The following is a 14090-nucleotide window of genomic DNA, read 5'->3' as shown; positions in this document are numbered from 1 at the left end:
TCTCAGGTAAGATGACCATACCCTCGAAATCACTTCTATCTTTGCTTGCTAGTTGTTCATTCTATTGCTATGTCGTGCTACCTACCACTTGTTATATCATGCCTCCCATATTGCCATGTCAAGCCTCTAACCCACCTTCCTAGCAAACCGTTGTTTGGCTATGTTACCGCTTTTGCTCAACCCCTCTTATAGCGTTGATAGTTGCACGTGAAGATGAAGTTTGTTCCTTGTTAGAACATGGATATGTTTGGGATATCACAATATATCTTATTTACTTTAATGCATCTATATACTTGGTAAAGGCTGGAAGGCCCGGCCTTATGCCTGGTGTTTTGTTCCACTCTTGCCGCCCTAGTTTCCGTCATACCGGTGTTATGTTCCTTGATTTTGCGTTCCTTACGCGATTGGGTGTTATGGGAACCCCTTGACAGTTCACTTTGAATAAAACTCCTCCAGCAAGGCACAACCTTGGTTTTACCATTTGCCTCACCACCACCTATACTTTTCCCTTGGGAGTCGCGCTCTCGAGGGTTATCTTTACTTTAACTCCCCCTCCCCCCGGGCCAGTGCTTCTCTAAGTGTTGGTCCGAACCAGATCCACTTGCGGCGCCACCTCGAGGAAACTTGAGGGCTGGTTTTAGTTATACGTAGTGTTCATCCGGTGTTGTCCTGAGAACGAGATATGTGCAGTTCCTATCGGGATGTCGGCGCATCAGGCGGTCTTGCTGGTCTTGTTTTACCATTGTCAAAATGTCTTGTAACCAGGATTCCGAGACTGATCGGGTCTTCCCGGGAGAAGGAATATCCTTCGTTGACCGTGAGAGCTTGTGATGGGCTAAGTTGGGACACCCCTGCAGGGTTTTGAACTTTCGAAAGCCGTGCCCGGGGTTATGTGGCAGATGGGAATTTGTTAATATCTAGTTGTAGAGAACTTGACACTTAACTTAATTAAAATTCATCAACCGCGTGTGTAGCCGTGATGGTCTCTTCTCAGCGGAGTCCGGGAAGTGAACATGGTTCTTGTGTTATGCTTGAACGTAAGTAGTTTCAGGATCACTTCTTGATCACTTCTAGCTTCTCGACCGTTGCATTGCTTCTCTTCTCGCTCTTATTTGCATATGTTAGCCACCATATATGCTTAGTGCCTGCTGCAGCTCCACCTCACTACCTTCTCCTACCCATAAGCTTAAATAGTCTAGATCTCGCGGGTGTGAGATTGCTGAGTCTTCGTGACTCACAGTTACTTCCAAACAGTTGTAGGTGCCGATGATACCAGTGCAGGTGACGCAACCCAGCTCAAGTGGGAGCTCGATGAAGATCTTGATCGTTGTTTTGTTTCGTTTCCTATTGATCAGTAGTGGAGCCCAGTTGGGACGATCGGGGATCTAGCATTTGGGGTTTTCTTCTTTTATTTTGGTTCCGTAGTCGGACCTTGATTGTACTCTGGATGATGTACGTTTAACTTGTATTTGTGTGAAGTGGCGATTGTGAGCCAACTCTTTATCCCTTTATATTCAGTACATGGGATTGTGTGAAGATTACCCCTCTTGCGACAAACCTACCATGCGGCTATGCCTCTAAGTCGTGCCCCAACACGCGGGAGATATAGCCGCATTGTGGGTGTTACAGCTGGCTAGACCGGATGAGGTCCCATTTCTCTGGTCACATATACGGATAAAAGATTTCCAAAGAGCAGGGATCTTAGCGATGGAAGGAGCTGGGATCAGAAAGCACATAATCATGGATAACTTCATCAACATATATGGTTCATACGATATATCAGAACTATCTACTTATGCACCAGTATCAATAAAGGGGGTTGTGGAGTTTATTGCAGCAAGCTAGCTTTGACTCTTGGCTAACCTGTACTACGATTACAGTAGTTGAATAAGGTGAGAGAGCGCACACAAGTCCAACTAGCTAGTAACCACAACGATACACCACTATGGATTCTCAGTCGTCTCCCTACCAGAAGGCCACCCATAGCGCAAACACTTATCTTGACTTTTTTAAAGTAACCATTAAAGTTGTCTATGAACAATATAAGTTTTCAAGTAGTCCATATAATGTGGGTGCGGCTATTCAAATAGATTCATAACCCTGCACGGGTCTACTTCTTCACACATGTGTCCACCACTTAGCACCTATACGCGACCTGTACTCAACATACTTCAAGCGAAAGCAGGCAGGGTGTAGACCATGACAGTTAACCACATGAGATTCTAGTCCAGGTTTATCGTCTATCTAAGGCTGAACCCGCAAAGGAAGTTCAGCCGAAGTTTCTATTACGAACTTCTATTACAACCTCAAATGATGCATGCAGAGTTCCCAAGCCCACCCTCGGGTAGTATTCTCTTGGTACACCATGCCACGTGCCTTGTCGTCCCAAGCCCACCCTTCGGGTATTGTCCGCTTGGTAAGAGCAATAGCACAACTTGAAGGAAATATGCCCTAGAAGCAATAATAAAGTTATTATTTATTTCCTTATTTCATGATAAATGTTTATTATTCATGCTAGAATTGTATTAACCGGAAACATAATACATGTATGAATACATAGACAAACATAGTGTCACTAGTATGCCTCTACTTGACTAGCTCATTGATCAAAGATGGTTAATTTTCCTAGCCATAGACATGAGTTGTTATTTGATCAATGGGATCACATCATTAGGAGAATGATGTGATTGACTTGACCCATTTCGTTAGCTTAGCACTTGATCGTTTAAGTTTACTGCTATTGCTTTCTTCATGACTTATACATGTTTCTATGACTATGAGATTATGCAACTCCTGAATACCGGAGGAACACTTCGTGTGCTACCAAACGTTACAACGTAACTTGGTGATTATAAAGGTGCTCTACAGGTGTCTCCGATGGTGTTCGTGGAGTTGGCATAGATCAAGAATAGGATTTGTCACTCCGATTGTCGGAGAGGTATCTCTGGGCCCTCTCGGTAATGCACATCACTATAAGCCTTGCAAGCAATGTGACTAATGAGTTAGTTGCGGGATGTTGCATTACGGAACGAGTAAAGAGACTTGCCAGTAACGAGATTGAGCTAGGTATTAGGATACCGACGATCGAATCTCAGGGCAAGTAACATACCGATGACAAAGGGAACAACGTAAATTGTTATGCGGTTTGACCGATAAAGATCTTCGTAGAATATGTAGGAACCAATATGAGCATCAAGATTCCGCTATTGGTTATTGACCGGAGACATGTCTCGGTCATGTCTACATAGTTCTCGAACCCGTAGGGTCCGCACGCTTAAAATTCTGTGACGATCGGTATTATGAGTTTATATGTTTTGATGTATCGAAGGTAGTTCGGAGTCCCAGATATGATCACGAACATGACAAGGAGTCTCAAAATGATCGAGACATAAAGATTGATATATTGAAAGCCTACATTTGGACATCGAAAGAGTTCCAGGTGAAATCAGGATTTTACCGGAGTGCCGGAGGGGTTACCGAAACCCCTCGGGGTTAATGGGCCTTATTGGGCCCTAGTGGAGAGAGAGAGAGGGGCCGGCTAGGGCAGGCCGCGCGCCCCCTCCCCCTCTGGTCCGAATTGGACTAGGAGAGGGGGGTGGCGCCCCCCTTTCCTTCTCCTTCTCCCCCTTCCTTTCCCCCTCCTAGTAGTAGGAAAGAGGGGAATCCTACTCCTACTAGGAGGAGGATTCCTCCTCCTGGTGCGCCCTCTAGGGCCGGCCGGCCTCCCCCCTTTGGAAAAATCGTAGCTCAAAATGGTACAAACGAAAAGTTTGGATTTTTCTTATAATTTTTTCATATATAAATTATTTCATTTTGAGCTACGATTGATTTTATATGATTTTTTGAAGTTTAGGCAAATTTCTGAAAATAAATAAATCATTTAGATTTATTTAAAATCCAGAGATGATTTGCTGTGTCAACATTACATCAGCACAGTCAGCATTGACTTGACCAAAGTCAAACCTGACAGTGAGTCCCACAAAGTCAGCTGGACTTGTTTTGATGATACATTACCAAGGCAAGTACCAGTTCCAGGCCACTTGAATCCATTCTGACTGGAAGACATTGCGTGAATCGTGCGAGGTAAATAGGCATCACGCAGGTGGTGCCATGGCCGATGTTAATTGCACATGCAGTTGGACAGGGGCCAAATATTTCTCTCTGGGCTGAATCTGTTTGCCGCTGTTAACAATGTCTCTGAAGGTAAATTATACAGTATTATCACGCAACAGATGTTGCCATGGATGAAAAGAAATGGATCCGAATAAGGCTCAAAATCAAGAATCACAATCAGCACGGAATCTGTTCTCTACGTCTTCAGGACCGCATCATCATCGGATTGACGGAAATTAAAGCAAACAGGAACGCCAAGTTTCAGATAACTGACGGGAAACTGAACTGGGCACATAGTCGGATTCAGAGAAAGGAAATCTGACGCGTCCTCCATCGCCTAGTGCAGCGTCTTTAAATATCAGCACAGAACACCTTCCAATCCCGCAGACAAACCTCTCCCAAATCCCTCGCCCGCCCTCGATCGACAGCACCCTTTCCTAGCTGCAGTAGAACCCTAGCAGCAGATCGGGCAGCCGCCGGCCGGGATGGAGGGGCTCGATGTCGACGACGTCTTCCACCACTACCGGCTGAGCCCCACGGAAGTGGACGCCGTCACCTACTACCTACCACGCCTCCTCTCCGGCGAGACGCTGCATGCCGTCGACAAGCTCATCCACCGCGTCAACATCTCGGGCTGCGAGCCCAAGGATCTGGCCGCCCGATACGCGCCCGTGCCGCAGGCCGTGAGCAGCGGCGACCGGTTCTTCTTCACCACTTGCAAGAGCAAGAACGGGAGCAAGCTCCAGAGCGTGCGCGGCGCCGGCGGCGGCACATGGACCATCCAGAAGACCACGGAGATTTGCCACGCGGGAGTCAAGGTCGGCGAGGTCAAGAACCTCTCCTTCAAGAAGAAGGGCAAGTCCACCGGCTGGGTCATGGAGGAATACCGATGCCTGCTGCCGGAGGCCACCGTCTCCGACGGGGTGAAGGTGTTCTGCAGAATGCACTTGGCTCAGCATGCCCCTGACGCGGCCCGCCAGGAATCGGCCGCGTACAATCGTCAACAAGAGCAACCAGAGGCCGTGACCCCGAGCACGCACGCGCAGAAGAGGCCAGCGCCGGCTGCCGCCGCCGATCCTCATCCGCCGCGCCCCAAGAAGAGGATGCGCGGTGCCGTCCCCGTCCCGGCACCTGCCACACCGTCGTTCTTGATGTATGATGAGGCAGCCAGAGCAATGCATGGCCCGCTGGCTCACACCAACTTCCCTGTTCAGTATGCCCAAGCATCATGCGAGTCCACTACAACATCCAGCCGCTCCGACGTTGCTCAAGCTCCTGAGATTTCCTCCCAGTCAGATGTGCTTGAGTCCACCCAATCACTTGTGCTGGAGTCTGTCAAGCATTACAGCCAACAACAGATTGTTCCTGAGGCTGGCTCAAGCATCTGAAGAGGGTGTCTTTGAGCCATTGGAGCCTATTTCCAATTTGCCGGATGGGAAGGCAGATGGTTTTGATATCGAAGAACTAATGAGAATGATGGAAGACGACCCAATTGAAGTTGAGCCGGCCACTGGAGCCAACACTGGCGTGGAGATGGGCCAACAGGAACCTCTGTACCTGGATGCCTTGGACCAAGGTGTGCTGGAGGACATGCTGCAGTCCGATTACCCTGCCTTCCATGATGCTGACAAGGAGAAGAGGTACAATGCCGTGCCGGATCTTGACGCTCCATCGCTTCAGGGACAGGACCACTTGTTGAAACCGCGGCCGTGCTCCTTCGATCCATTTGAAGCAGCGTGGAAGGCCGAAGAGGCGGCCAATCTTCACGCTGGAGGGCACAGCAACTTCTTCTCGCCTGCAAGTGTCTACTAAGTCCGATGTTGAAATTGTTTTCAAAGTGTAGATACTCACTGGCTGATGTAATAGTTCGTCCATGTACGATCGCCATGGATGTACCTCTGAGCAATTTGCTCCACTTGTTCATGCAAGCTAGTAAAACTGTTGTTGTTCTTCTTGCTCCTGTGATGGATTTCTGAACCTTGCATTCGCTCCTGCACTAGTACTTCTTCTGCTCTGTTTCCTGTGATGGACCATGTTAAAACTGCTCTATCTTTTTGTATTAGTTTCAGATAAGCAAGCATGATGCAGTTATGATCTGGGCAACCGCAGATAAGTAGTAGGACTAACTATGTTTGTAAATCAAAACTGTTTCGCTGCTCTTGATAATCTGCAGAACAACTACAAGTTCATAAGTTGCAGAGCAGATTCAAGTTGTGACAAAAAAAAGTTTGTTCTGTCTATTTACAGTGTGGAGTGAACAGCTATTACAGTGTCAATGTTCATGATTTACAGTGTGGAGTAGTCATATTTTTCCTTGAAATTTAAGTGCAATTTGGCTGTCTTGTTTCTAACTGAATTTACAGTATCTAAGTGGTCCCCAAATTCTGCAGTATTTATGTTCATGACTTACTGAACTATGTTGTCTTTTTTAATAATGCCTTCATCTAAATAGTTGTATTTTAGCTCCATAGTGTGTAATTTGTTCCTTGGTTTTCTGTCATCTCTGAATTTTGCTGTTCCTGTCCTTGCTACTCCTTAATTCACACATGCACAGGAGGTACAAGAGGTTGAACTGAATCACCTTTCTGAATTCCCTTTTGTTATTTGTACCTCAAACAAGTACCCAGATTATAAAGATCTAGTGAGCATTGCCAATGTTGGAGAGGGAGTGATCTGAATAGGTTTATGTGACTCATCTTCATTAATTTTTCTCCCTAACCTTTTTTACAGTACAAATGATAATGACTGACAGTTTCGGACACTGCACTTGTTGATCATTTAAGTCTGAACTTTTCTGACAGTTTCGGATTTTCTTTTGTAGTTTCATTGACTATGCATGAACCCATAATTTAGTTGTATTTTTTTACTGGGCCGATGGCGGAGGTTGCGGGGCATCGATCGGTCTACTGGAGAGGCGACCGGCGAAGCGGGTTCCCTCCCTGCATGGTAGAATGGCGGCGGCAGCGCACGTCCCCAATGGCGCCCGTGTCCCTGCCTTCTGCTGAAGGCCGGCAGCGGCAAGGAGGAAAGAAGGAACTGGTCAAACAATCAGCCTAGTGAGCTTTCCATTCCTTGTGACTGGCAGACTGAATGGCTCTAGGCCCATTAGCTTACTTAGACGCTCAAAGCAGCGACTGGCTCTAGGCCCATTAGCTTACTTAGACGCTCAAATGCAGAATTCAGGTCAGGCAAGCGGACATGATTGCTAAAAGTTTAGACAGTCATGTGTACGGTCTGTTGTTCGGTTTTGGTGTGGTTCCTTGTTCTTAGTTCGACTACTGGAATTATCTTTAGCATGCATCTTGTTATATTCGAAAGTTGTGTATTGATGGTTCGATGTACTTATGCATTTAGAAAGTACAAGTATTTGTTACCTGAATTATTATGACTTTGCATTAATTTTTTCACGAATACGCGAAAGCTTGTGGATCATTGCATTGATAGAAGGAGTTGAAAGATAGGAGTTGAAAGGGATACAAGGGTAGCCATTGATAGAATTTTTTGAACATTTTAAAACATGCTATCGAGTTTTGGAGCACCGGGAGCACCCTAGGGGTGGGAGTACCAGATATTTCCCCAAAACTGTTGCTCTACTTCTTGCTCCTGTGAGCCTGCAATGGTACTGCTCTGTTTCTGAGATATATACTACTACTCCTGTGAGTATAATCTTGTTTTTCGTTTCTTGGGCTGGAATATGCCGTTTGATCACAAGCATGCTAGGTGCAGTTCTGATCCCATGGAGAATTTGTAATCTATGTGTGAGTTGGTACAATCTAGTTTTATGGACATATATCTAGCTGGCAATGAACGATAACGTACTAAAACAAAGGTTGGTACAATCTAGTTTCATGTCAGCATGAAGTAATCTATTACATACTACATCATGTGGATGGATTTACATTGAGAGAAAGAAGGATTTAGACTGTTACTGATACTACATCAGGCTACCCTAAGCGTTTAGTGGAGTGATACACATCACCATTTTCTGTAGATGTGTTCTCCATGCCACGAGGCACCACAGTTTGTTTTCATCAGTTGCTCAGGCCACCAGTGAGCCACCCCTATTTTTGTCAGCCTAGTGAGCTTTCCATTCCTTGTGCAACTGGCCATAATTGTAGTTAGATCTTGTTGCAGTGTCATGCTAACTACTTGGCGTATTACTTCGCAGTAGTGATCAACTGATCATATCATGTGAAATCCTCGTATTTTTGCAATTTATGTATCAGCTGTTCATCTGGTAACTGTCCTCTGATACATCAATATCAAGAAATGACCCCAGTACCTGAACCATCAAGCTACCGGCTGAAAAGAAAAACAAGAGTCAATATTCTCGCTGTGGGAACTACTCCCTCCTGTAGGAAATCTAAGGTGTTAACTTTATTGTCCAAGTTTGAAGTACAATATTACAAATCACAATCACAAGAAAGCACTTTTGGAAAAACATAACCCTATTGTGCTTTAACATAACCCACATATTCTCAGATTATTTGTTGGTCAAATTTAAACTTGGATGCCCGAACTACGCCCTACATTTCCAAACAGTGAAGGACATTGATGGTTTGTACTGCAACTAGTCATTAACTTTCATCATTGAAAATTCGTAATGCGGAATGTAGCTGAGAATGTGGTGGCTGGTGAATAAGTACCTATGATGAAGATAGCTCCAATAAGTCCAGTAATGCCCCATCTCTCGCCATGAATTGCCCATGCGAAAGTAGCACCCCATACTGGTTCCAGACCATAAATTATTGCAGTTTCTGTAGCTGATACATCACGCATAGCAACGATCTGATGACAGGAAAATGTCAGAAAAAAAGGTATTTCTAGAAATAAACTGACATCAAACTGAAAAGAATCGGCATGGCAAGATTAGTTACTAACCTCTGCCCATAAACAAAAGGTTGTTGCGATTATGCCTGTGTATAGTATTGCTAGCCAAGGAAACGATGACATCATACTGAATAACTCTGTTGGTGTCCCTGATTTTAAATTCCAGGGTACCACATTCTGGAGGAAGCATTTAACAATGAACGAGACTGCCGACACAACAGCTACGACAACCACCTGATTTTAAACCAATTTTTAGAACACTTGCTCGAGAAAAAAGAGGAAAATTTTCAGAGATAAATGCAAGAGAAGCATTGAGATTTAGTCGATAACTAACCTGACATCCAACAAGCGGTAGGAAATTTTCTTTCTTCATTTTCCTGGAAATATGCTCGGTTCTGAGCATGTGAATTCCAAAACAAAAGGCACTAAGGAGGGTCAGAAGATCACCAACCTAAAGACAGTACGCAGAGACAGGATCAATCAACATGATATGTGCAAGTTGTGCAGTTATTATCAACTTGTTGAATCAAGAATAAAGAGGTCAAATTCTAAAGCACACTAATACAGAGCTCAAATTATAAAGCACACTAATCTTGACACAGAACAATACTATAAGCCCTAAGACAAATAAGAACGTTCAGACAAACTTGTGCACCTTTACATGTAGATAATCGACTTACACATGGTGGAGAACCACTTAACTCCAGAATACCAACCCCGAGAACTGATAAAAATGCTCCAAGCCATGTATATGCAGGTATTTCTGCTCCAAGAATACCATCCAAGAAAGGAACAATGATCACCTGAATATGTTTGAGTAAAGAACATACAACATATCTTAGTGGGAATACTTTATGGACTAAGCTTGAGAAAGGATCTTACTGTGAGGGCGGATATGAAAGATGCACGGCCAGCATCAGCTGTAACTAACCCAATAGATTGAGTGAGGTAGGCCAAGGTTACCCAAACCCCCAGCTCTACGCCCCTAAGAACAACTTGCATGTCTCTGAGTGACTTCAACAAGAATGGCACAAAAGGAATGGCCGCAATAGTGAAGCGTATGATATTGAAAAGGTCAGGATCCAACATAGTCTGTGCTTCTTTGACAATAGAAATGTTGCTTGCTGGTAGAAAAAGAAAATTCAATTTAGCTGACTATTCAGGAGAAAATCTCAGACAAGGAGTGTTCAGCAGTACTCATCAAATTTAAAATCAGGTAGCGAGGTGCGAATTTACTTGTATTGTTCATCTGAAATTGTGTTCACATTTTCCAAATCACACTACTATAGTGTATTGACACTCATTCTATGTGCAATAACCGGAAAATGGAGCATGGACTTCTATTCTTAGTAAGCAAGCACTAAAGAAATATAACAGCAACACTCCATATTTGATGGCAGAGCCTTAGAGAACAAAAAGAGAAGAATTAGCATGCTATATCAGGCAAAACGGATAGATACAACATCCAGGAAAAGGCATGCACTATCACAATATACATAGGATATACTGAACATGTTAGCAACAATATTATGTGAGAATTGCAATCACACAATGTATACCTGAAATGACTATTTCATAGATTAAGCTATTAATCTATGAATGAAGCCATAGTACGTTATGGTATTCTAAAAATTATATTTCCATGTACACTAGCTAACTAGCATGCAGGTACACAATAAGTGCCTGTTCGGCAGGCCTCCGCTCCGAGCTCAGCTCCTGGAGCGGCTGGAGGAGCTGCGGAGTGGCACCGAACGCGCTGGCTCCATGCCTCTCCCAGAGCGGAGCGGAGCGGCTTGTAGGCCACTTTTTCAGAGTTGCAAAAGTGCCGCTCCGTGCGCTCCGCTTCTGGATGGAGCTGGGAGTTGGAAAGCAGGGAGTGGACGTCTGCCGAACAGGGCCTAAGGTTGTGCTTGTGGTATTGAAATAACCCACACCATTCCAGTCCGAGAAGACATCACCCCAGGATATGACACAGATATGACAGACCCCAGACCCCTCCCCTCGCCATTTCTCTCTGAAATACCATCGAACAGGTGGTGTGCAGCGTGCAGTAATACTCTATCAGAAATGCAGGGCGAGGGAGCCGGATACCTCCGTACCAAATATGAGGACGAGCAGGTTGAGCAGGATGACGCTCCTGGCCCTCCTGGGCACCAACGACGACGCCTTCCGCCACGCGGCGCGCGCCTGCCGCCCGGCCGTCCACCGGAGCGGCGACAGCGGCTCCTCGGGGACGGGGCTGGAGAGCCCGCGCGTGACGGGCGCGGGCGGCACCGCCTTCTTCATCCACCCCTCGCCCTCACCCGACGCCCTCTTCGGGCGGGACGGTCGCCTCGCCGGAGGGAGCGCGGGGTCGTCGGACGGAGTCGCGGAAGGGGACAGGAGGAGGTGGCGCCTTCTCGGTAAGGCCGCGGTGTGGGAGCCGGGGAGAGGGAGGTGGCGAGGGCGAGCGGAATGGGCTTCTCGAACGCGGGGGCGCCATGGGCGGGGCGGATTCGGGAGCTCCGAGAGGAGCATCTGGCCGGAGGAAGGAGGGGACGGTGGGACGATCGAGCTGGGGTAGTGGGGTGTGTGCAGTGTGCTGAGTAGCAGGAGTGGATGGCGAAGCAGACCACACGCGGGCACCTCGCTCGGCTCCACAAACACATGCGTGGGACGGTGGGCGCGCCTTCCACTAACATTAAGGCCTCTTTGGTTGATAGGATAAAAAAATCGTAAGAATAAAAAAATCATAAAAAATGAGATGACATGTATCTTAAATCTTATGAGTAGGAATAGGAAAGGAGATGTCATTTGATTCATATCATAGGATTTTTTCCATTGAGTCTAGGCTAATGTTTATTTTCCTATGAAATGTGGAGGATAGGAAGAATTCCTCCATAGGAATAGGATTCCCTTCCTACAAACCAAAGGACTCTAAAGGAATTTTTCTTATAGAATTCTATAAAATTCCTACAAGATTCCTTTAAACCAAAGGAGGCCACAAAGATGAACCGTAAAAATGTACTAGTACTAGTACCGCAGAAAAGTATTTTTAGAGTTTTTTTATGTTGTATTTTACGGTTTTCATACACGTGGTAAAAATACATATGAATTTTTAGATTTTGTATAAGGGCATAGGGCTCATGAAAAGCACAAAAACGATTAAATAATACAAATTAGACTCAAACTCAGCAACAATGCAATGTTAAGATTTAGTCAAGACATTTTAGGTGCACACGGCCAAAAGGACAAAAGAAGAATAAGAAGGAAAAAAACAACGCGATTAACCACGTACAGCAAAACAACAATGCTAAGACATTTGCAAACTGAGTGTGGCTCAGATGGTTAGTTGTTTTTGTGGTGAAACTAATCCACCATGGCTCAAGTTCTAGACTAGACTTTGACACTTGCGCTCGCATTTTTTGGATTTATTTCAGACTTCTCAGCGATGTTCGTTCATTGAAATGAGACGCTCTCGTTGACTACAAGGCGCATAGGATGACTTCGCCAATCTCAAGATGTTGCGCCGGCTTGATGTCTCAGAGATGTTCATAGAGGTGTGATGAGTGTAAGCGGGCAGGTGAGCATCTGTAATTTTATTGTGTTAAAATAATACAAGTAAGCGGGAGGGCTCCGTTTCAGGTGCTTCTTCAAGTTTTGTTAGGGTTTATATCCTGCTCAAGAAGACAAGACGATGGCGGCTTCTTGATGATGGAATAAGGTTCTCCCCGTCTAGCCCTCGTTTTCAATGGTGTGTCTAGCATTGTCGTGAAGGAATATGCCCTAGAGGCAATAATAAAGTTGTTATTTATATTTCCTTATATCATGATAAATGTTTATTATTCATGCTAAAATTGTATTAACCGGAAACTTAGTACATGTGTGAATACATAGACAAACAAAGTGTCACTAGTATGCCTCTACTTGACTAGCTTGTTGAATCAAATATGCCCTACGGAATGAGTAAAGAGACTTGCCGGTAACGAGATTGAACTAGGTATTGAGATACCGACGATCGAATCTCGGGCAAGTAATATACCGATGACAAAGGGAACAACGTATGTTGTTCTGCGGTTTGACCGATAAAGATCTTCGTAGAATATGTAGGAACCAATATGAGCATCCAGGTTCCGCTATTGGTTGTTAACTGGATATGAGTCTCGGTCATGTCTACATAGTTCTCGAACCCGTAGGGTCCGCACGCTTAACGTTCGGTGACGATCGGTATTATGAGTTTATGTGTTTTGATGTACCGAAGGTAGTTTGGAGTCCCGGATGTGATCACGGACATGACGAGGAGTCTTGAAACGTTCGAGACATAAAGATTGATATATTGGATGGCTACATTCGGACACCGGAAGGGTTTTGGGTGATCTCGGAGAAAACCGGAGTGCCGGAGGGGTGATCGGAACCCCCGGGGACTAATGGGCCCTAGTGGAGAGAGAGAGGGGCCAACCAGGGCAGGCCGCGCCCCCTCCCCTTGAGTCCTTATAGGACAAGGAAGGTGGGGCGCGCCCCCCTTGCCTTTCCCCTCCCCCACTCCTTCCTTCCCCCTCCTAGTGGGACTAGGAGGGGAGTCCTACTCCCACCAGGAGGAGGACTCCTCTTGGCGCGCCCTCCTAGGGCCGGCTAGCCTCCTTCCCTTGCTCCTTTATATACGGGGGCAGGGGACACGCCATGACACAAGTTGATCATTGATCTTTTAGCCGTGTGCGGTGCCCCCTACACCATAATCCACCTCGGTCATATTGTAGTGATTCTTAGGCGAAGCCCTGCGTCGGTAGCTTCATCAACACCGTCATCACGCCGTCGTGCTGACGGAACTCTCCCTCGAAGATCTACTGGATCGTGAGTTCATGGGACGTCGTCGAGCTGAATGTGTGCAGATCGCGGAGGTGTCGTACGTTCGATACTAGGATCGGTCGATCGTGAAGACGTACGACTACATCAACCGCATTGTCATAATGCTTCCGCTTATGGTCTACGAGGGTACGTGGACGACACTCTCCTCTCTCATTGCTATGCATCACCATGATCTTGCGTGTGCGTAGGAAATTTTTTGAAATTACTACGTTCCCAACAGTGGTATCAGAGCCAGGTTTATGCCTAGATTTCATATGCACGAGTAGAACGCAAAGGAGTGAAGGCAATATGCCCTAGAGGCA

The 14090-nt window shown here is 45.8% G+C and overlaps 1 protein-coding gene and 1 pseudogene across 1 annotated transcript; one reads left to right on the top strand and one right to left on the bottom strand.

Annotated features, from left to right (window-relative positions):
* Positions 1-4484: 4484 nt before the first annotated feature.
* Positions 4485-6052, top strand: LOC125523563 (uncharacterized; annotated as a pseudogene).
* A 1855-nt stretch (positions 6053-7907) lies between these two features.
* Positions 7908-11605, bottom strand: LOC125521191 (uncharacterized). The gene is made up of 7 exons (XM_048686248.2): positions 11043-11605; positions 9826-10067; positions 9624-9746; positions 9278-9394; positions 8995-9177; positions 8760-8901; positions 7908-8415 (listed from the first exon to the last, which is right to left on the bottom strand). Exons 1-7 carry the CDS (start codon positions 11458-11460, stop codon positions 8336-8338), a joined length of 1305 nt encoding a protein of 434 aa, XP_048542205.1. The 5' UTR covers positions 11461-11605; the 3' UTR covers positions 7908-8335.
* Between the last annotated feature and the right edge of the window lie 2485 nt (positions 11606-14090).

The sequence above is a fragment of the Triticum urartu genome, chromosome 7A, assembly GCF_056163025.1.
Source record: "Triticum urartu cultivar PI428250 chromosome 7A, HENAU_Tu73, whole genome shotgun sequence".
In the NCBI taxonomy this organism is placed as follows: domain Eukaryota; kingdom Viridiplantae; phylum Streptophyta; class Magnoliopsida; order Poales; family Poaceae; genus Triticum; species Triticum urartu.
The sequence above is the reverse complement of the archived record's forward strand: the minus strand, read 5'-3'. Positions and strand labels throughout refer to the sequence as shown.